At 42.6% G+C, this 23,987-nt stretch overlaps 1 protein-coding gene across 1 annotated transcript in view; it reads right to left on the minus strand.

Annotated features, from left to right (window-relative positions):
- Positions 1 to 23,987, minus strand: part of POU6F2 (POU class 6 homeobox 2) — a 352,462-nt gene that overhangs the window by 15,090 nt on the left and 313,385 nt on the right. The window contains exon 7 of the mRNA XM_045006755.1: positions 12,071 to 12,277. Within this exon, the coding sequence (XP_044862690.1) occupies positions 12,071 to 12,277 (207 nt within the window). The remainder of the gene's footprint in view (positions 1 to 12,070; positions 12,278 to 23,987) is intronic.

A 23,987-nucleotide genomic window follows, 5' to 3' on the forward strand; every position in this document is an offset into this window, starting at 1 on the left:
CTCTCTCTGTTTTCATCCACTATAATTTCCATTCCAGAAATAGGATTTAAAGAGAGGTGATGATTAGATTGCGAATAAGGCAGTTTGCTTAACTCTGACTTTTCCAGATGACACAATCAATTCAAGCTAATGAAAGAGTTGATGTTTTTCCAATTTTGGACATGTATGTAAACCATGAGATATATTTATGACTATTCTACATTTTCCATCCTAAGACAGAAGGGTGTATAGAAATTGCAGCAGCTGTTGCTGTATGTGTCACTCTGCGTAGGTGGATGTAGAGGGCACACAGAGAATGACTACTGTATGCAACACTGATCAGAATCTGGCAGGGATACCTGCGTGTGCTACAGCCACAGAAATAAGATGAACATGAAAAACGTCAAAATGGAGCATAATATTTTACGGGAATAATGACTGCATTTTCACAAAAGTGCATAAATGGAAAGGGACAGATTCTTATCTCTCTTTCACCAACTTAACATCAATGGAGATAATCCTGATTTATGCCGGCATAAGTGAGGACAGGATTATACCCATAAAACTGAATTTTATCACTCAAACGATTGTGTGTGATATTTTGCCACATCTGGGATTGTTGGCTGTAAATATACAATAAGGCCCACAGGTGAAATTGGTGATCTTCTGACCTGCACCAGAAAGTTACAAGTCAACTGTGGAACATAAATTGTAAGACTGTGCTATGATTTTGCATAGACTATGAGAGGAGAAGAGTGAGAGAAGAGGAAATAAAGCCCACACTAGGGGAAACAGTCTGCTCCCAGACTGCACACAGAACTGAAATTGACTTTACTTGATATATGGACAAAGATCTAGGAAAAATATGGCCCTACAGAAAAGAGTGAAAGGAGAGGAACTCTGGGAGAAGAGGAAATAGACAAACAATCAAGAAAAGAAAGGGATGAGAAAAAAGGACAGAGTAGGTGAGACTAACAGGAATGACAAGAATGGTATGAAAAATTTAAAAATAAGGCTTTGGTAATAAAAATAGAGTACTGTAGTTTTTCTGATGTAAGTACTATTTTTTGAGAAATATAATTGAAGCTGGTCAGAATTTTTTCCCCCCATGGAAAATTTGACAAAAATGAAAAATTGTTTTTTGTCAAAGTTTTCCACAGACAAATTGAATTTTTGTCACAAAATCAAAATATGAACTATCCTGATAATGAAATGCCACCACTATGCCTCATGAGTTGTAGTTTGGGTGACTGATGTTCCCATTCCCCTCCGTAGGCTGGTATTCGCTGGTTAGACTACATATCCCATGATGCACCACAGGCTCCCCTCTTGATGAGGGGATATCATGGATATAGCACATCATGAGAGATGAAGTCCAGCTCACAGAGGTGAATGGGCGCATAAGGTACCTGAAATACAACTTCCATGAGGAAACACTTTAGAATTGAAATATTTCAGTTTTCTATAGAAATATTTTGGGTTTCAGGCATCCAGTATTTTGATGAAAAACTGAAATTTTCATTGGAAAGCAGACCCTTTTTGTGAAGAATTTCATTTAGTCAATAACCCAATTTTCCATGGAAAAATAGTTTCAATCAAAATTTTTTGACCAGCCTTAATAAATGTCTGTACCACATTCTCCACTATTAAAGAGGTGTTCTATTTATATTTCCTTTGGGCCTCAGAACTAGTGATACTGTAATATTATTCCCTGCAATAACAGGCATGCATTCAAAAACAATTTATTAATCTTGCAGTGCTCTGCAAAACACACACCCTTACATGCTGGCATCTCACACCAAATCCCACTCACAATCAAGCTACACCAAAGCAGGCACACTCAGACCCAAACACTGTACCCACAGCCTAAATTTAGCATACACACAACAAGTACAAACACACAGCATCCCATTCTATCCACCCTCAGAGGGTCCAGTCTTGCAAATAGATTTATACACATAGACCTTCACTCCTATGTGGAGTTCTACACAGGAGTAAGATTTTACACAAGTGGATTTGACTGCAGAATGAGACCCATATTTGACATTTCAAAATATACTTATTACCATCTTATGTCTAGGGAGCATTTTATAGGGGGACTCTACAAACAATGCCCAGACGAACAGTGTGTTCATATGTGGGAAAGTGGTGTGGTACGATCACACATTGTGCATCCTGAGCGTCAAACCTTCAGACAAGGAGAACAGCAGGGCACTGCCACTAGTACAGCCTGTGAATACTCATAGCTGTGGATACGGCATGCAGGTGTACTGAATCCTACACCTGAGTTGGGACAAGGATTCCATCGCCACATCATCTTCCTACGTCCCCTGTGCAAGGCCCTATTCCTTGAGCTTTGCTTGTGGGACCAGAATTGCACTCAAAGTCCAACTTGTTGAGTTGTAAAATGCAGCCTATGACCACAGTAAATCGGGTTAAAAAGAAAGTTGATCAGTAGCTAGATTTTTATTGCTGATGTACCACAAACAACCAACAAATTCCTTGATGAAGGTATATGTATTGTGACAGACCCAGACCGGTTAGGTGCAGGAGTCTGGTAGATGGAAAACACACTGGACACTGGATGAATAGTTTTCTGTTTCCTGAGTGACCAGGGCAGGGGCTACCTCAGAGCAGTCAGGAAGGTGCTAGAAGCAATTAAGTCAGGGAGACTCCATAAGTCACCTGGAACCAATTAAGAACTGATTAGAAGCAATCAAAGGAAACAGGCTAATCAGATCACCTGAAGCCCATTTAGAACTGGCTGGGACTAGTTTAAAAGGAAGCCCCTTCAGAGAGGCCGGCTGGTAGGAGCTGAGAGTAAGAAGGTGTGTTGTGGGATGATTGGGAGAAAGAAGGTACGCAGTAAATGACCTGGAAGAACAAGCGTGGTCAGATACCAAGGAGAGTGCTAGGAGGGGCCGTTTGGGGAAGGGCTATAGCTCCGGTAGTATAGGAAAATTACCTATTGCCATTGCCAATTAGGGTCCCTGGAACCTGGAGAAGAGGGCAGGCCCGGGTTTCCCCCAACCTCCACCCTCCCCCACAAACGCTCCCTGAGAAGGAAGACTGGGACTAAAGAGGGTTCTTACACCAAACCCGTAGACTGGCCAATGATGAAGGTGGCTCAGTAAGCTGTAACCCTTGCCTCTAGGTGGGGAGAGAGGCTACACTGAGGGTCACAGCAAACCTCTGAGGCCAGCCTAACTGCCTAGAAGCGCAGGACCCCCCGAGACAAAGCTGGAGTTCTGCCACAGTTTGTATAGGTATATATCTGTATACACCCGCCCCCCCATCTAGAACATACATATATATATCTGGTAGAGGTGTGAGTATGTGTATCTATCTGGTCATCCATCCATCCATCCACACCCTTATACATATATACACACACACACATATACCTATACATACATATATCGTCCAACAATTTGTTGGTTGTTTGATTACACACACTTATTTTTTGTACAAAATATACTTTTAATGTAGCATTCAGTCCCCTGGCCCACCATCAGTACTGAAATAAAAATACTATTCTATCAATTAGACTTAAATACATACTTAAGTGCTTAACACAACAGGGATGCTACCAACTAACATGCTTAATATTAAGTTGATTGAAGCCTTAATCTCTCTGTGCCTCACGTCCCCATCTGTAAAATGGGGATAATAATATTTTCATCCGTCAGAGATGTTTTGCAGATACAGTATTGGTTGTGACACTCTCAGATACTACTGTGATGAAAGCCATAGGTACACACATTGGTGGCCTTGCAGACTTCTGAAATCCTTAGTTTTATTGGAAGGTTACTATGAGTATTTCGCAACCTTATTCTACCACTCTAAAACAGCGATAATGGACAAAGTAGTTTTTACCCCAAAATTACACTACTATTTCACCCAAGTAATTGGCTGAAGGATTATGGAGAATGTCATTAGTGTGCCAGAGACACAGATGAGCAACCGATGAAGAAATGAGAAAAACTGGCGTCATCAGCATCATCAAGAAAAATCAGATACTATGAAAAGCAAAGGAAGAGAGTGAAGTTAGACTGAGACACCACAATTTAGTGGCTATATTGAAACACAGAGAAAGAAGAGCATGGTCTTCATAAAACAACAAAGCACCAAGAGCACAGCGGAGAAGAAATGATTAAGAGCAAGTTAGATTTTAATGTGAGAGAAGAAAACAAGGGATTGCATGGAGTTGTGGTAATGAGGTGGGACAGTGGATCTGGTGGGAAAAAGCTGCAGGAAGAAAACTTTATTGGCCTGAAATTTGGAAAGCAGATGTACAAAAAATGAACATAGTCCCATCTGAGAGCTGTCCTCAGCCTTTCAGCAACAGCTAATTTGGAACATACAGGCAAATGATGGGAGGTGCAGAATATGTAGGAGAATGCTGCCTTGCAGCACATTTTATCCTGTTGGAGTGTAGCAGGACCCCAGGGCACTAGTGCTGAAAGACACAATGAAATATTAAAAGTTCTGGCAGGCACTGTAGACAAGACAAGACTGAGGACAAGTCAGACTACATACCAGATTTACTGAATCTGCTATGTAGAAGGAAATAGCAAGACAATAGCAAGAAAGTACATTAAATGCAAAGGTAACTATCTCACCTAAAGCAGACTGGAAAATAACACAGCAGCCTTAGCAGGTACCTCTATGTGCTGTGGGCGAGCAGGTGATCATGATAGCGCCAACTATTAGGAATACTATGTTAAAGTGATACATGAATTGGAGTGTGTTTTCAACACAAGTGATATATTTAGAACTACAGTTCATTGGCCAAGTTCTCCTGTCAGTTACATTGGTGCACACCCATGTAAGTCAGTTCTTCAGAGAAGAGTATTGTGATGGCTGGGGTATGCCCCAGAAAAGGCCCCATTATTGAGGTCCTCCAAGTATGGAAATATATTAGTGTTAACAGGCTGGTACAACAACAGCTAAGTGGCTGTTTTTTAAAAAAAAGACGCACTTGTCAGTATGCTATGGATTTGGATAAAGTCCCTCACAAAAGGCTATTGAGGAAACTAAGTAATCAAGGGGTATGAGGTGAAATTCTGTCCTGGATTATGAACTGGTTAAGAGAGGAAACACAAAGAGTAGGGACAAATGGTCAATTTTCTCATGGAGGGAGGTTATTATGGGGTGCCCCAAGGATTCATATTAGGACAAATGTTGTTGTATGATTTTAATAAACACCTGGAGAATATGGTGAAAAATGACCAGGTAAAATCCGCAAGTGACACAAAATGATTTAGGTTAGTACAGAAGACCATGAGGAACTCCAAAAGGACTTAAGATTCATGGTTGGGAAACACTATGACAGATGAAATACAATATAGATAAATGTAAAATGAGGTACATTAGAAAGAATAATTTCAGTGACTCACACACACTGAGTTCCAAATTAACTGTAACAACTCAGGGGAAAAATGTGTGACAGTGGACAGCTCACTGAAAACACCAGCTCAAAGAGCATTGGTGATCAAAAAAGGAAACAAAATGTTCGATTGTATTATGAGAAGGACAGAATCATACCAAACACATTATAATGCCATTATATCTGTTGCGGATGCACCTCATCATTACTACTGTGTTCAGTTCTGATTACAGAATCTCAAAGAGGTTATTGCAGAAATGAAAAGGGTTGAGAGGAGGGCAATGAAAATGTTTAGATGCATGGAAAGAATTGTTTATGAAGAGAGATTAAAAACATGAGGCCTACAACAGGTGCACTTTAAACATTTTCAATGTTTTGAAAGGTATTACTAGTTCTAGTAAAATTCTCATTATATGTATAGGCAACTCTATATGCTTAAACTGATAATATCTTTGAAAACAGTAAAAACTTTGAAACAGCAACTATTTCATATAGCTTGGAGAAGAAATGGATAGACTGTGACGTGATAGAGGTATATATAATAATGAATAGTTTAGAGCACATAAATAGGAAGCTTCTATTTATTCTCTTATAATAGAACAAGGTGACACCCAATGAAATTAAAAAGCAATATATTTACAACTCATAGAAAGAAACAATGTTTTGCACAACACATAATTAACCAGTGGAAGTCAATGCCACATGGTATCATTGAAGCCAAGAACGAAGCAAGATTAAAAAATCCATTAGACAGTCCTATAAACAACTAAGTCAACCACAGTTACATTAGATGGGCTAGAAAGTATATAAACAATATAAACCCTCATACTCAGAGCACAAGATAACCACTAAAGGTACAATTTTCAAAAAGTTCTTATGTGACTTAGAAGCTAGAGTCCCATTGACTTTTAACTGGGACTTAGGCACTTTTGAAAATTTTACCCTCATTTAGAAAAGAAACTCCACTAAGAGTACTATATTTCAGACTTATTCATTGTAAGGTTTCTTGCATCTTCCGCTGCTGCACCTGGTGCTGACCACTGTCAGAGACAGGATACTGGACTAAATGGGCCACTGGCCCATTATGCTATGGCAATTCCTTTGTTTCTGTGGCTGCCCCTGGAGGGTTTTAATTAAAAGTGACTATAGATTGGTTTTGGAAAGTCCGGTGGCTCTTATGAGAAAGTTGTATGACTGAATTTTAAAATACAACAGAATAATTTGGACCCACATTCATTTGGGATATAATCTAGAATTGGGTGAATAATGCATGAACATATTAATAGAATCACAGAAATGTAGGGCTGGAAGAGACCTTGAGAGATCATCAAATCCATCCCCTGCACTGAGGTAGGACCAAGAATACCTAGACCATCCTTGAGGAGTGTTTGTTTAACTTGTTCTTAAAAACCTCCAATGCATCTCAAGAAGTGAGCTGTAGCCCACGAAAGCTTATGCTGAAATAAATTTGTTAGTCTCTAAGGTGCCACAAGTACTCCTGTTCTTTTTCCAATGAAAGAGGTTCCATAACCTCTCTTGGGAGCCTATTCCAGTGCTTAGCTATTCTTATAGTTAGAAAGTTTTCCTACTATCTAAGCTAAATCTTCCTTGCTGTGGATTAAGCCCATTACTACTTGTCCTACTTTAAGTGGACATGGAGATCAAATTATCACTGTCCTCCTTATAACAGCCCTTCATATATTTGAAGACTATCAGGTCTTCCCTCAGTCTTCTTTTCTCAAGACTAAACATGCCCAGTTTTTTCCTCACAGGTCAGGTTTTCGAAACCATTTATCATTTTTTGTTCCTCTGGACTCTCCAATTTGTCCCCATCTTTGCTAAAGTGGGTTGCCCAGAACTGTACACAGTATTCCAGCTGAGGTCAGAGCAGGACAACTACCTCCCATATCTAACATATGATACTCCTGTTAAATACCTCAGAATGATATTAGCCTTTTTCACAACTGCATCGCACTGTTGGCTCACATTCAATTTGTGATCCAGTAAAACCTCCGGATCCTTTTCAGCAGTACTATGTCTAGCCAGTTATTCCCCATGTTGTAATTGTGCATTTGAATTTTCCTTCCTCAGTGAAGTACTTTGCACTTGTCTTTATTGAATTTCATTTTGTTGATTACAGACCAATTGTCCTATTTGTCAAGGTTGTTTTGAATTCTAACCCTGTCCTCCTGTCATTCTGGACACCACCTGCAAATGCAAGGCATTAAATTTAAAAAACGCAGAAAGAAGCTAACAAGGGACGTACTTGACAAAGGCTACAAAGATTTATGAACAAACTATTTAGCCAATCACTGTTTTCATTATTTGCGCAGCACAAGATGTGAATGTGGTCGAATCAAATTTCCCTTTTGAATTTGAATAGTCACAAATAAGTTTTGCAGTATTGACTCTAAAAGGAACTGCTGCGTGCTCTGCAATCTGAAAAATCAGGCAGGTGCCTAAATATGAGCAGAAATATTTTCAGCTGAAAATACATCAAGGTGTGAGAGGGAGGGATAGCTCAGTGGTTTGAGCATTGGCCTGCTAAACCCAGGGTTGTGAGTTCAATCCTTGAGGGGGCCACTTAGAGATCTGGGGAAAAAATTGGTCCTGCTAGTGAAGGCAGGGGGCTGGACTCGATGACCTTTCAAGGTCCCTTCCAGTTCTAGGAGATTGGTTTATCTCCAATTATTACCTTTACCATGGTTTTATATAGTGGCACTGTGATAGTTCCTATTTCATTATCTATCCCTTTCCTAATGGTTCCCAACATTCTGTTAGCTTTTTTGACTGCTGCTGCACATTGAGCAGATGTTTTCAGAGAACTATCCACAAGATCTCTTTCTCGAGTGGTAACAGTTAATTTTGTGACCCCATCATTTTGTATGTACAGTTTGGATTATATCTTCTAATGTGCATTACTTTCTATTTACCACCATTGAATTTCATCTGCCATTTTGTTGCCCAGTTACCCAGTTTTGTGAGATCCCTTTGTAACTCCTTGCACTCAACTTTGGCTTAACTATGTGAGTAGTTTTGTATCATCTGAAAACTTAGCCACCTCACTGTTTACCCCTTTTTCCAGATTATTTATGAATATGTTGAACAGGATTGCATATATTTTTATCTCACAATGGGAACATATATAATAGAAATATATAATAGAAAAATATTTAAAATTAAATACAGTCACTGAGGGCTAGAGGCTGCTCTGAGCTACAGCAGTCTTTTTTGCTAGACTGTACTTTATAATGGACTCATATGTATCTAGAGAAAATCCAGAAGGCTAACGTAGTTTATGTAACCATTCATGGGTCTGCTGAAAGATTCAGAAGAAACCTCAGAGCCACTGTGAAGACTGACTGGGACAGCCATTGAATGAATAGTAAGATCCTACTGCAGAATAATATCTGACACAACTTGCAGAGTTTCCTTAACTGCCGTGTTTCCAAGAGAATGGAAAGTTGCATGATGAATTGAGATTGGCTGTAACCCTAGTTTAATACATCATTTTTACTTCACTGATTTATTTTTACACTCTCAAAACTTAAAAAATATGGTTTGCAATTTTTCTCCCAAATACTCTTTAAGAAATTTGAAAATTATCTACCAAATAGAGTATGGGTCTGATTTTCAAAGATCCTGAGTAACTGTAGCTCCCACTGAGTTTATATGGAGTTGTGAGTGCTCAGCTTTTCTGAAAATTAGCCTTTATAGCAGAGGAGTAGAGATGAGTTGAAACAAAATGTTGGACTGAAACACCCCTGGCCCGAGGGAAGGTTCATATCCACAGCCAAAGATTGTGACGGGTTCATGTCTGGCAGATAACAGGGTAACTTCAGTACTGACAGGGCCGCCCAGAGGGGGGGGCGGCAACTGGGGCAATTTGCCCCACGCCCCATGAGAGTTTTTCGGGGCCCCTGGTGTGGGGTCCTTCACTTGCTCTGGGGGGCCCGGAAAACTCTCGCAGGGCCTGGGCCCCCGGAGCTTCTTCTGCTCTAGGTCTTCGGCAGCGGGCCGAAGCGGGACCTGCCGCCGAAGTGCCGGGTCTTCTGCGGTAATTCGGTGGGGGGGGGGCCCGCCGTGGGTCTTCAGGGCACTTTGACGGCGGGTCCCGGAGCGGAAGGACCCCCCGCTGCTGAATTACCGCTGAAGCGGGGGCCCCCCGCCGCCGAAGACCCAGGCCCCCTGAATCCTCTGGGCGGCCCTGAGTACTGATTTATACCTTGTGCAATCCCATTTACTTTTCAAACAGCCAGTATTGTTACATCTCATTTGATTCTTTATCTGAGCATCAGCACTATCAACTTGTAGGACTAGGTTCTTAGACCTTAGCTCTGCTCCAATTGAAATCAATGCCAAAAATGCCACTGACTTTTGCTGGGGACTTTAGGTAAAAGCTTGAAGGCCAGTAGAGGGAGCACAAACACACAGAACTATTTTTCTGTAGCTCCGATCAAAATAGCGATTTTATAGTATTTTTAATATACCGGTAATTTTGTATTAGGTTTTTTTACATCCGCACTGAGGAGGACATTCGACATCAGCTTACCATAGATTTAAGAAAGAGATTTTTTTTAGTGCTGAACTACTCGGGGCAATCCACTGAAATTCTGGAGTTTGACTGAATAAGGTCAGTGGGATTGGGCCCGGAGCTGCTGATCTTTTGAAAAACCGTTAAATAAATCTCGAAAAAATATTTGTTATTTCGCCTTTGAAAATAAACTCCCTCCAAGGACTCATTTGCTTTCTTTGAAAGATTCACCTTCCTCCTCAATAGAACTTGAAGCAAATACATGATTTAACATATATCTGTGTCTCCTTCATTTATTGGTAGGCAATTTATAGTAAACTCTCTTTATTTATATTGTACAAGATGTAGCAGTTACTCAACTGGTGGAAACTGTCATAGCTCCATTGCCTTCAGTGAAGCCCTGACAACGTACACTAGCTGATGATTTGTCCTTGTGTGTTTATGGTGCCCACACCAAGGCACTTGGGCAGGATGAACCACTGACATACAATATGGAAAGACCAGATAGCGGCTCTTCAGCCGTTGGACTGTCCCATTGCAACTAGTCGCACCACCTAGCAACAGTTCATAGAGGCACTGTGCTTCTCTCCATGTGAGGCTGATTCCATCAGCATTGCAGAGGAGGGGATGAGGCCCTGGCTCCACTGCCGTCCATCCCTTTCTCGCCCACTTTGGGGGATCTAGTACCACAAGCAGCTCTAGCTTGAATGGGGTCCCCCTCTGCAGCAGCCAGCCGGGATTCCATAGGAACCTGGCTCAGCAGAGTTGTGATGCTTTTTAGACCTCTGCTAACAGGCCTCTGTGCTCCATGGTTGTCCTAAGATCCATGGATCTCCCAGGGGATCTCAGGAGAGCAATAGTTTTTGTGAGTCTCACCCCCTGCCTTCTCCGGGAGGGAGGGAAAGCCCTGCTTTCTCAGTGGGACAATCAGAAGGAAACCGAGGGATGAAACCTGCTGCATTTCCTAACCCATGTGCAGATTTTCCACTGCAGGGGAATATATGGCCTGTGCTCTTTACATTCATCTGTTACTAAACATTTAAGGGTGGCATTTTAAAAAACACTCAACATTGGCCTAACTCCGCTCCCACTGAAGTCAATGGGAGTTTTACTAGTGACTGCAATGGGAGTAGAGTTGGGCCAATGCTGAGCATTTTTGAAAATTCGTCCCTTAAATGACCAAAAGAGTAGGCTGGCAAAAGAAGGTGCAGCCATATAAAGGTATGAGACCTAAGAAAAGAGCCATCTTAGAAATTCATTAGCTCTTTAAATCTCAAGCTAAACAAGGCACAGTTGAGATTAATTTGTAGTTCACGCTATCCTAGAGTTCTCACAAACACGGGACAGCTAATTAGTGTTTGGGGTAGGGATAGACTTTTTGGTGTTTAAAAATAGACAAAGGTTCAATAACAACACCACCACGACCACCACAGTAACTTGACTATTGAAATGACTGACCCTTTCATAATATGACTTTTCTTGGCAATCACAGCTTGATATTATTGCACTGCTCTGTTCTAGACTTGGCTTTTCCTTTTTCAGATGAAAAGATTTCATATCAGACAGCATTTCATTCTTTACAAACATGGCAAGAACTAATTATTTTTGCCTTTAGAGCATTAGAAAATCATGAGGATTTAATGAACTATAGAACCTTTTCTGGACTACATGAGGTTGCTACATCCATCCTCAAATTTGTGGATTGCATGGTACATTATACTGAATGACATTTTTTCACTGCAACCTTTCCCTTGTTTTTCTTTGTGCATACACTCATATATATATATTTTAACTGAGGAAGTTAGTGAATTGCCTGGGTTTTTTTTTTAAAGGAAAATGAAACTTGCTATATTTTTGAAATGAACTATTATGGAAGTACCTGCAATATAAGTCACTACATTCAGCTTTAGACAACAATTTTTCCTTTCAGAATAACACATTACTGGTTGAAGTACTTTGCTCATAAGAGAGAAAAGCGAAACTACTGCTTTGAATCTTTTCCCCTGCCTGAATGAGTTTGAATATAATTAAAATATACCTTTCATTCCATGAGACAGAATGGTAACAAAACAGGGAACTCTGAAAAAAGGCTATGAAAGTGAGTAAGGAGCAGATGGTTATTTCTGTTGCGGCTGTCTTTGAAATCACTGAAGCTATAGATAATTTACCTGTTGGCCTGGTTTGAGTGGTGATAGTGTTATTCCCTGGGTGTTGATCACTGGTAGTATCTGGTTTCCAATGACTGTAGCAATGATCTGACCCTGGGCATTGGTCAATAACTGTGGGGTAATTGGCTGCACTTGAAGGCCCTGAGCTCCTCCTGCTGCCTGATTGGATGGGACTGGATTAGGCATCAGTGGAATTGTTCCAATAATCTACAAGAAACAAAACAATAGGTAAAAATCTACACATAAAACAAATATTTATTATATATTATTACTTGTTTTATATATATGCATTTTATATCAGGTAAACCAAAGACTGTCCTTTTTTCCTCACAAGTTCACTTTTCATCCCAAATCGCTCAATAAATGATAGGCTTATGCCTGAAAAGTGCTGAGCACCCTTGACTCCTGTTGATTTCAGGGTACGTCTACACTACGGGACTATTCCGAATTTGCATAAACCGGTTTTGTAAAACAGATTGTATAAAATCGAGTGCGCGCGGCCACACTAAACACATTAAATCGGTGGTGTGCGTCCACGGTCCGAGGCTAGCGTCGATTTCTGGAGCATTGCACTGTGGGTAGCTATTCCGTAGCTATCCCATAGTTCCTGCAGCCTCCCCCGCCCCTTGGCATTTCCGGGTTGAGATCCCAGTGCCTGATGGGGCAAAAATCATTGTCGCGGGTGGTTCTGGGTACAGCCTCACCCCTCCCTCCCTGAAAGCAGCAGACAACCGTTTCGCGCCTTTTTTGCTTGGTGAACTGTGCAGACACCATAACACAGCAAGCATGGACCCTGCTCAGCTCAATACCGCAATCGTGCATGTTTTAAACACCTCGCGCACTCTCGTGCAGTATATGCTGAACCAGGACCTTCAAACCGAGTTGAGGAGGAGGCGGATACGGCAGCGCGGCGATGACAGTGATGAGGACGTGGACACAGAATTCTCTCAAACTGCGGGCCCCCGCGCTTTGGAGATCCTGATGGTAATGGGGCAGATTCTATCCATTGAACGCCGATTTTGGGCCCGGGAAACAAGCACTGACTGGTGGGACCGCATTGTGTTGCAGGTGTGGGACGATTCCCAGTGGCTGCGAAACTTTCGCATGCGTAAGGGCACTTTCATGGAACTTTGTGACTTGCTTGCCCCTGCCCTGAAACGCCATAATACCAAGATGAGAGCAGCCCTCACAGTAGAGAAGCGAGTGGCGATAGCCCTGTGGAAGCTTGCAACGCCAGACAGCTACCGGTCAGTCGGGAATCAATTTGGAGTTGGAAAATCTACTGTGGGGGCTGCTGTGATGCAAGTAGCCAAAGCAATCACTAAGTTGCTGCTACGAAAGGTTGTGACTCTGGGAAACGTGCAGGCCATAGTGGATGGCTTTGCTGCAGTGGGATTCCCTAACTGTGGGGGGGGCGATAGATGGAACCCATATCCCTATCTTGGCACCGCAGCGCCAGGGCACCCAGTACGTAAACCGGAAGGGGTACTTTTCAATGGTGCTGCAAGCACTGGTGGATCACAAGGGACGTTTCACAAACATCCACGTGGGATGGCCAGGGAGGGTTCATGACGCTCGCGTATTCAGAAGCACTACTCTGTTTAAACGGCTGCAGCAAGGGAATTACTTCCCAGACCAGAAAATAACAGTTGGGGATGTTGAAATGCCTGTCGTTATCCTGGGGGACCCAGCCTACCCCTTGATGCCATGGCTCATGAAGCCATACACAGGCAGCCTGGACAGTGGTCAGGATCTGTTCAATTACAGGCTGAGCAAGTGCAGAATGGTGGTGGAATGTGCATTTGGCCGTTTAAAGGTGCGCTGGCGGACATTACTGACTCGCTCAGACCTCAGCCAAACCAATGTCCCCTATGTTATTGCTGCTTGCTGTATTCTCCACAATCTCTGTGAGAGTAAGGGGGAGACCTTTATGGCGGGGTGGGAGGCTGAGGCAAATCACCTGGCCGCTGATTACGCGCAGCCAGACACCAGGGAGATTAGAAGAGCACACCAGGAAGCGGTGCGCATCAGAGAAGCTTTGAAAACGAGCTTCATCAATGGCCAGGGTACAGTGTGACTGCTGTGTTTGTTGATGAACACCCAATCCCCCTTGATTGACTCATTCCCTGTAAGCAACTCACCCTCCCCCTTCGAGTACAGCTTACTTATGCAAATAAAGTCACTCTCGTTTAAAAATCATGAATTCTTTATTAATTCATTATAAAAAGAGGGATAGAAGTAAGGGTGTGGTTTGGGAGGAGGATAGGAAGGATGGAGAAGGCCATTACAAAATTTCAGATTAACGACAGCCTTCTGGTTGGGCTGTCCACAGGGGTGGAGTGGGCGGGTGCACGGAGCCTCCCCCCACGCGTTCTTATACGTCTGGGTGAGGAGGATATGGAACATGGTGAGGGTTGAGGGTGGTTACACAGGGGCTACAGCGGTACTCTGTGATCCTGCTGCCGTTCCTGAAGCTCCACCAGACACCGGAGCATGTCACGCAGCAGCCCCAGAGTTGCATTGATCACGCAGCAGCCCCAGAGTTGCATCCCGCCACCACTGATCTTCCTGCCGCCACCTCTCATCTCGGTTGTCCCTCCTGTCCTCACGTTCACTGGCCTCTTTCCTGTAATTTGATACCACGTCCTTCCACTCATTCAGTTGAGCTCTTTCATTGCGTGTAACTTCCATAATATCCGAGAACATCTCATCTCGCGTCTTCTTTTTCCTGCGCCTTATCTGTGCTAGCTTTTGGGATGGAGGAGGGACGCTTGAAATATTTGCAGCTGCATGAGAGGGAGAGAAATATTTTTAAAGATACATTTTACAGAACAATGGTTATACTCTTTCACAGTGAACAGCACTATTCACCTTACATAGCCCATGTAATTTCCCTACAAGGTCGCATTTTTCATCTTAATACTGAGTGCCTGCAGCTCTGTAGTTACAGATCTCAGACACAGGTCCAGGCATCAGAATTCAGCTTGCATGCGGCCATGGTAAGCCACTGTCTTTCGGCTTCTGCAGTGATTTACCCCTCCCCCCAATGCATGGCTAATACCACGCTATCTCCCTGCTAATCAACACCCTTCCCACCCCCCCGACCCACTGCGTGGCTGGTAGCTTGGGGAAGCCCCGCTGGCCAAACACAAAAAAGATCATTGGCATTTCATTCCTCCCCTCCCCCCGCTTGGCTACGTGGAGGAAAGGATTTTTTTTTAAGCTGCTGCAGTCCACGAACCCAGTAGGAAAATGGCCATCCACCTTACTTAAATTCCTGATTTTTAACCACGTTATCCTGAACGATATCACTTTGCTGAGGATAACACAGCGAGATAAAGAGCGGATGCTTCTTGAATGCCAGCAATCACCGGGACCATACGCTGCTATGCTTTGCCACGCAATGATACCGGACTACTTGCTACATGCATGGCGTGGTAAAGTGTCCTACCATGGTGGGCGGAATAAGGCTGCCTTGCCCAGAAACCTTCTGCAAAGGCTTCTGGAGTACCTACAGGAGCGCTTCATCGAGATGTCCCTGGAGGATTTCCTCTCAATCCCCGGACATGTTAACAAACTTTTCTAAGTAACTGTACTGTCTGCGAATGCATCCCAAGTCCTCAGGGCAAATCAATCATTAAAAAACGCTTGCTTAAAAAACAATGTTTGCTATTTACAAAGGTACACTCACCAGAGGTCCCTTCCATGGCGTCATTGTCTGGGATAGTTGCTTGTGAGGGCTGGGAGGAGGGTAATTCCGTCAGGGTGATAAAAAGCTCCTGGCTGCTGGGGCTCACGGAGTGCTGTGTGCTCTCTGCTAGGTCTTCCTCCTCTTCTTCATCTTCATCTTCCCCATCTGCATAATCCTCAGCCATGGCAGAGATTACAACCCCCACCTCGGAATCCACGGTCAGGGGTGGGGTACTTGTGGCGCAGCCCCCTAAAATTGCATGCAGCTCAGCATAGAAGCGGCATGTTTTTCGACCTGCCCCAGACCTTCCGTTTGCTTCTTTGGTTTTCTGGTAGGCTTGTCTGAGCTCCTTAACTTTCACTTTGCACTGCACTGAGTCCCTGCTGTGGCCTTTATCCGTCATAGCCTTAGAAATTCTTTCAAATACTTTTTCATTTCGTCTTTTGGAACGCAGTTCTGTTAGCACTGAATCCTCTCCCCATATAGCGATCAGATCCAGTACCTCCTGTGCAGTCCATGCTGGGGCTCTTTTTCGATTCTCAGGAGACTGCATTGTTACCTGTGCAGATGAGCTGTGCGTGGTCACCTGTGCTGATGAGCTCTCCAAGCTGGGGAAGCAGGAAATGAATTTCAAAAGTTCGCGGGGCTTTTCCTGTCTACCTGGCCAGTGCATCCGAGTTCAGAATGCTGTCCAGAGCGGTCGGTGGTGCACTGTGGGATACTGCCCGGAGGCCAATACCGTCGATTTGCGGCCACACTAACCCTATTCCGATATGTTAATCCCGATATTAGCGCTACTCCTCTCGTCAGGGAGGAGTACAGAAACCGATTTAAAGAGCCATTAAAATCGATATAAGGTGCCTCCTAGTGTGGACGGGTGCAGCGTTAAATCGGTTTTATGCTCCTAAAACCGATTTAAACGCCTAGTGTAGACCAGGCTTCAGTGAGAATTCTCTCTCTCACACACACACACACACACACACACACACACACACACACACACACACACACCTACCTTCAGTGATCAGCAAAAAGCAGGCAAATTCTGGCTGATGACTAAGCAGCACAACACAAAAATTGCGGGGGGGGGGGGAGGCACTGACATTTTGACTAATAAAATGGGCAAAACCTTGCATTTATAAAAAGTGACACAGGGAGCCAAACTTGGAGGGGATGAAGAGAACAGAAAGAACTGCCATACTGAGTCAGACCATGTTCCATCTTGCCTAGTATCCTGTCTTCAGCAGTGGCCTGTGCCAGAGCTTCTGGGGCAGTGTACAGAAGAGGTCAATTAGGGAGTGATCCATTCCTGTCTTCCACTCCCAGCTTCTGGCAATCAGAGCTTTAGGGTTGCTGCAAGCATGGGGTTGTGTCCCTGACCATCTTGGCTAATAGCCATTGATGGACATATCCTCCACGAACTTATCCAGTTCTTTTTTGAGCCCCAGTGTACTTATGGCCATCACAACATCCCATGGCAATGAATTCCACAGGTTAGTTGTGTGAAAAAATACTTCCTCTTGTTTGTATTAAACCTGCTTCCTATCAATTTGGTCAGGTTACTCCTGGTTTTTGCATTGCATGAAAGGGTAAATAACACTTTTCTATTCACTTTTTCCTCATTAACTGTGATTTTAAAGACCTCTTATCATATCGTCTCTCTTCTAAGCTGAACAGCACTAATTTTTTTAGTCTCTCCTCATATGGAAGCCATTCCATTTTCCCTAATCACCTTTGCTTCTCTTCTCTGAACCTTTTCCAGTTCCACTGTATCCTTTTTGAGATGGGTTGACCAGAACTGGACACAGTATTGAAAGTGTGGGCATGCCATTAATTTATATACTGGCACTATGATATTTTATGTCTTTTCCCCTCCTTTCCTAATAGTTCCTAACATACTTTGAGCCTGTTTGACTGCTGCTGAGCACTGTGTGGAAGTGTTCAGAGAATTATCCTGGGTGACTCCAAGATCTTGCTTGGGTGGTTATAGCTAATTTAGAACACATCATTGTATACATATAGTTGGGATTATTTTTTTCAGTGTGCATTACTTTGCACTTATCAGCATTGAATTTTGCCAATTTTGCTATGTTATTCATGTAGCTGAAGTTGCATAACTTAGATCGATCCCCCCACCCTAGTGTAGACCGGGGTGTTTCCTATCTTTCAGCCAGTTACTGCTCCATGAAAGGACCTTACTTCTTATCTCATGGCTACTTAGTTTTAGTACTTAGTACTTTAAAAGCCTTTGGTATAAGGAGTATAAGTTACTATAAGGGTTATTTACCCATCACTTCAGAGTCTTTAAGGTCCATAAGAAAAGACTGGGTCTCAGTTTCTGAGGTCTCATCTGAAAGAGCCACACATGGTAATCTGCACTGAACTCTAGTCAGATACCTCAGAAGGAAGAAGGACTGAGTGGACCCCTCTTGCATTTGAAACCTGAGCTTAGAGCAGAAATATTAACATGCCTGTAAAACTGAAATACAGATAAGATGACAGACATGTACTGAATGAAAGGCAGCAGGATGTTTTCACAAATATAGCACATAAATACACCTCAGGTGAGGCTCATTTAAAAAAAAAGTTTTTCAGGATACTGAATGGCCAAAGTTATCTTCTGCATGAACAGGTGCAAATCCCACTGACTTCAATAGCTATTTTTAATACATCAATGGAAAATAATACTAATGCCACCCCCCTAGTGCTTATATAGCACATCTCATCTGTAGATTTCAAAGTGCTTTACAAAGGAGCTCTGTGTCATTAACTTTTATGTGGTATAAGTGTGGTATAAGTTTTAACACAATTCACTGTAAAAATAGCTTAAAAATTGCTTAGTAAGAATACCAGTGGCTTGATGCCAGATCACAGAAATATTATCTGGGACAGCAAGACAAGGGGAAGACCCTGGGTCTATTGAAAATTAAAGGGGATACAACATGTGAGTTCCAACAGAGAAGAATGACAGGCCTCCATCGACTGTGCTTTGACATATGACTCAGTGGCATTCAGTTCTGTCCAGGGTGATGCTGACGTGCCTTCTTTCTTAGACTAAACATTCTGGGAAGAAATCAGGGGTTGGAAGCATGGGGTGGGAAGAGCAGAAGGATTAAGAGGAAAATTGTAGTTCTCAAAATGAAGACAGAAGAGAATGTGAAAGTTACACCCTGAACTAGCTTTTCTGTGGGATGGCCAGGTGGAGTATTCAACCCACGAATTTGAACTATATAATGACACCAGGGTACATTTTACATGCTCAAAGCACTGTACAGATATTATCTAATTTAGCCGTACTACATCCCTGTAAGGCAGATAGTTAAATAACCAGATGGGGAAACTGAGATGGAGAAGTGAAGTGACCAGCCCAAGATCAAACAGCAAATTATTGGCAGAGTGAGACTTTGAACGTAGATCTGCTCCAGCAGTGCATCTTTCTCCAGACTACACTATTTCAGGCATCCTCATTGAGCTGCACCTATGCTACAGTCTCTTAGAGGATGATAGTTCATTAACCAGGGGGATTAATTTGAATAATTAGTAGACCACAAGCTATTTTAAAGGGTCTGACTTTCATCATAATTAAGATCGCATAGAGCAGAGCATATCAGCCTGCTCATATGTCCTGTAAGGTTTATGGGCTATACAATATATTCTTTCACTTTCAGCAAGTGTTAACAAATGGGAAGAAGAACCCTTCTTCACTTCATCAGCAGAAACTTTGCATAGGGATCTCATCACTTCACCATGTCAGTAAAGGACATGGCCTTGAGATGTTACTGTTGGGCCTATAACTTTAACCAGGAAGGTTTGAATCCCTGTAAGGCAAAAAATGCTGCTCTGGTTTATCACTAATAGGTATGTTTGCACCCACATTTAAAATGCATTTCTTGGATTGCAGCTGGACATTTATAGACAGACAGTGCTGAAGACCACACTTTTTAAGGTCAGAAGCAGAAGGATATCGATACGTGTTAGTGAGTGTCACACCCCACTGTACTTTGTGCACTGCAAACACACAGCCAGAGACAGAGTGGGGAAAGGATACATAGTACTGAGCTACCCTATAAGTTTAGGCACACAAGCATGTTGAGGTGTAGGTGTTATGATACAGTCTTTAACTACATGATTCTAGATTACTTTTTCCACAGGATTTCTGCCTTGCTCTGTACACAGGATGGATAGTGCTCAGGGAATGAGTCAGCCGTTCAGTGTTTTTATCCCGGTCATTCAATTAGTGGTCCTAACCTATTTACTGCATACTTTCTAAAGCCTGCAATGAATACAGAATTATTCACTTTCTCATGGCTTTTTTTTTTAAATCACTATAGTATTTGAGTTTTATCATAAACATTAATTATTTTGTCTCCATTGCAAAATAAGAGAGCATTATTATCCCCATTTTACAGATGGGAAACAAAGAGACTTACCTCATGCTGCAGAGTGAATCAGTGGCAGAGTCAGGATGAATCCTTATGCTCATTCCTCCAAGCTATGCTACCTTTAGCATCTTTAGGCTATTGCATACAAATTTTTGCAATTCTTTTGCTAACACAAAGAAAGGATGCCAAAGAGCTGCTGCTTCCACCCTTGGGCAGGGGCGGCTCTAGGGATTTTGCCTCCCCAGGCATGGCAGGCAAGCAGGCTGCCTCGGAGGGTCCGCTGGTTCCGGCGGTGCCCGCAGAGCACCCCCCGCGGCTTGCCGCCCCAAGCACGTACTTGGCGTGCTAGAGCCTGGAGCCGCCCCTGCCCTTGGGGTGGTGGTGGTGGTGGTGGCTAATTGTGCACATATTTGCACTTCAGCTATGGAACTGTGTTTTTGTTTAAATGTATAATAATAGTTATTTCCCAACAGTGGATCTTTTCTTATTGCCGCTGTAACATTTATTGGGGTTTGAAATTTGTTTAAAAGTGACTATTATGTTCTAAAACGTATCATGTGTTGGATTTTTATTATTAGTTCTTATCCAAGAAGCATTAATCTTCAGTCAGAAACAGGCATGCCACCTTGTTTGGCTGCTTCCCCAGCACAGCCAAAGGCAGATGGCAAATTGTGGCAAAATGAATGGTTTAACATCTGCCTTTGTCTCTGTTCAGAAACAGCTGAGTAAAGGCAAAGACAGGCTTTCATTGGGCTGTTTCTGATGTAAACCAAAGGCTGCTGCCAAGCAAATGCTGCTGCTCATTTTGAAAACTGGCTGTGAAGTATTAAAGAAGGGAAATGCTGAGATTTTTTCAGTAGCAGGGCCCAAAAGCATTTATCGCCTGGCTTTATTAGTGTGCCACATTGCACTTGAAAAACGTATACAGTTTTGATCTTTTAATCAGTGGAAAAGCTGTTCTAAAATCCAAAATCATATGTACATAAAAACCATTTAACATCCCAAACCACAAGGAGAATGTGTGTGAAAAACGTACACTTAAAGTAGTGAGAATTGCTAATTCGGTTTCAGGGAGGAGAGATGGCCGCTAATAGAACAGAATGAAAACCCCAATATTGAAAAGACAATACAGTGTAACTGAACACAAAGCAGCTTTATTAATAAACAGAAATATTTAAAAAGAGAAATAACAATTATTTTTAGAGTGGAGCTCAATGCTGTATATTCTTCCTGGAGTTCACAAGAAACTCAATAGTTGTCAGATGGTGAAATCATCATGGTTTGCAACAGGTTGTGTAGAAAAGGACTCTTGCTCTGCGCTAGTCTTCCAAGGTTCAAGCAACCAAGGTCAGTGGCCAGAAGGGCTCTTATGGCTAGAAGTGAACAGCAACAGTCAAAATGTCTTTGCTCTTGGATGTGAAACTCCTGTTTCCAATTGCTAGAGGTGATCGGTACCTTAGGGAGCACCATTCCCCAGCTGTGGAAAATTGGTCTACTAGCAGCAACATATTTATTGCTCACATAGCAGCTAACTCATAGTGTCTATAGAATTCACTGGTGTGGTTGCTAGTAGGCTCTTTTTCTTCTCATGTGATGCCTGGGTCCATGTGTAGTCTCTTAACCCAGCCAGCCATAGCATTCTCCACACCATCCAGGGACCCATCAGGTCTGCTCTGTGCCAAAGACTGCACAGAAGGGGATGAAGGCGTCTATGTCACACTGATAAAGCCCCCCTCTTGCAAGCCTTCAGTTCATTCTCAAAGATACATAGTGATAATGGTGGTAGTTCCCATATCGAATCCTATCCTGGTAATCCTCAGGAACTATTTCATCACCCACCAAGAGCTCTTTGGGTGCCACTGAATAAATATCTACTACATGTGTGACTTTGGTCTCTTCCATGCCCTGTGGTGGATCTGCCTGGATGCAGGGAAACACCACACTTAGGAGCTTCGTCTGAAAAGTAACGTGTCAAGGACATTAATGTGTGCCAAAAGATAAAAGCAACAATGATACAAAACAACCCTATCCATCAGCTCCCCCATTCTGATAACACAGGCTACGTCTACACTACCCGCCGTATCGGCGGGTAGCGATCGATTTTTCAGGGATCGATATATCGCGTCTCATCTAGACGCGATATATCGATCCCTGAACGCGCTTATATCGATTCCGGAACTCCACCACCGCGAACTCCACCACCGCGAACGGCGGCGTCGATATGGAGAGCCCCGGAGATCGATCCCGCGCCGTGAGGACGGGTAAGTTATCGATATAAGATACTTCGACTTCAGCTACGTTATTCACGTAGCTGAAGTTGCGTATCTTATATCGATTTTTCCCCTTAGTGTAGACCAGCCCACACTTTCTCCAACTTGCTTGGCTAAGAAATATGATGTGCCATGCACACCAGCAAGAATAAAATCCATTGCATGGCCACTGTACAGTGAATTATATTATCTCCTTACCAATGGCATTCCAGAGTACCTTGGAAATGCTTTAGTCATGTTGTGCTTCCTTGGCAAGGCCTGCATTTTCTTGCTGACTTCATTTGTTGTCTCCTTTGGCAGATCCTTGGATTTCTACCTCCATCTCCTTAGATTTCCACTGCAGCTTTAACTTACCTTTGCTATCTGTGGAGTTAAAAGTAACTTATAATTATTAGAGTGCAAAATAGCACCAACAAATATTGCCAGCCAGTATATAAAGGCACAAAATATAATACATTACTTTCCAGCTTCATCATTTCAGTTCCAAACATCCATCACTGTAGGTTTTCTTCAAGTAAGCTTCTTGTCAATCCTTCGCATTGCCTCTGAGGTATCTGGTATCAACGATGTCTGAGATAAAATCATCCACTCAGTGATACAGACTTTTTAGCAGGAAGATGGTGAAATGTTGTTAAACTAAAGGTAGTATAGCAAGATGATTATCCACAAATGTGCACATTCTATAGCTGGTCTTCAATTTGACGATCCTCAGGCATGAATCAGATGTCCATATGAATACTTTGCTGGCCCATTCTGCAAACAGTTCAGTGGCCATAACATAGTTAGATAGCTTTTGTCATCACAACTTTGTGGTACATGAGTCCTTAAGCTCTGCAAGAGGTAACATTGCAACACATATGATTCATTCTCTGAGACACAAGAAGGTTTTTAAGCCTCCTGCAACATACCACATATTGGGAGTTAAAGTATCATCTAAATGAATTTCCTTTCTTAGCTTCTGAATGGAGAAAACTGTTTGTATTCAGACAATAACCAAAATAAGAAGGGTCATCAGCATCATGCTGCACAAGTTAAAGGCATATCTTATCTTAGGTTACATTTCTGCAACCCATTAAGAGAAGAGTGAGAAAAGCGGAAATGAGTGAAATGTATTAGGGATTTTAAGTTACTGAACATTTGCCAGTCACTTTAAGCCTACTGATGGTGGGACCAACAGGATAACAAGACATCTCATTAGCCAGGAATCTGTGCCTATTTGTTTCAGTGTTTCAACTTTGGGATTTTGAATTATTCCAAGTACGCTATAAGACCAAAAGTATGTATGAAATTTGGGAGGAAGAGGTAAGTCCTTGTAATCTACAGTACACAGCACAATGTTTGATTACAGTATGATGCATTTACTACAGGTTAATAAATTGCCTTCAGAATCTGTTTGCATTAATAGAAGGGTTCTTTCCTGAAAGTCACTGTCCCATGATCATAGATAGTTTGAGAGAGTAAGGGACAGAGTAAAGCAGGGTGAGGATTTTGAGGTGACTCTTTTGGACTCAGTCAGATTCACATACCCTTAGTTACATCAACTCTATCAGTATGTATGGGAGTCTATGTTATTG

This window comes from Mauremys mutica, chromosome 2 (genome assembly GCF_020497125.1).
Source record: "Mauremys mutica isolate MM-2020 ecotype Southern chromosome 2, ASM2049712v1, whole genome shotgun sequence".
Classification (NCBI taxonomy): Eukaryota; Metazoa; Chordata; order Testudines; family Geoemydidae; genus Mauremys; species Mauremys mutica.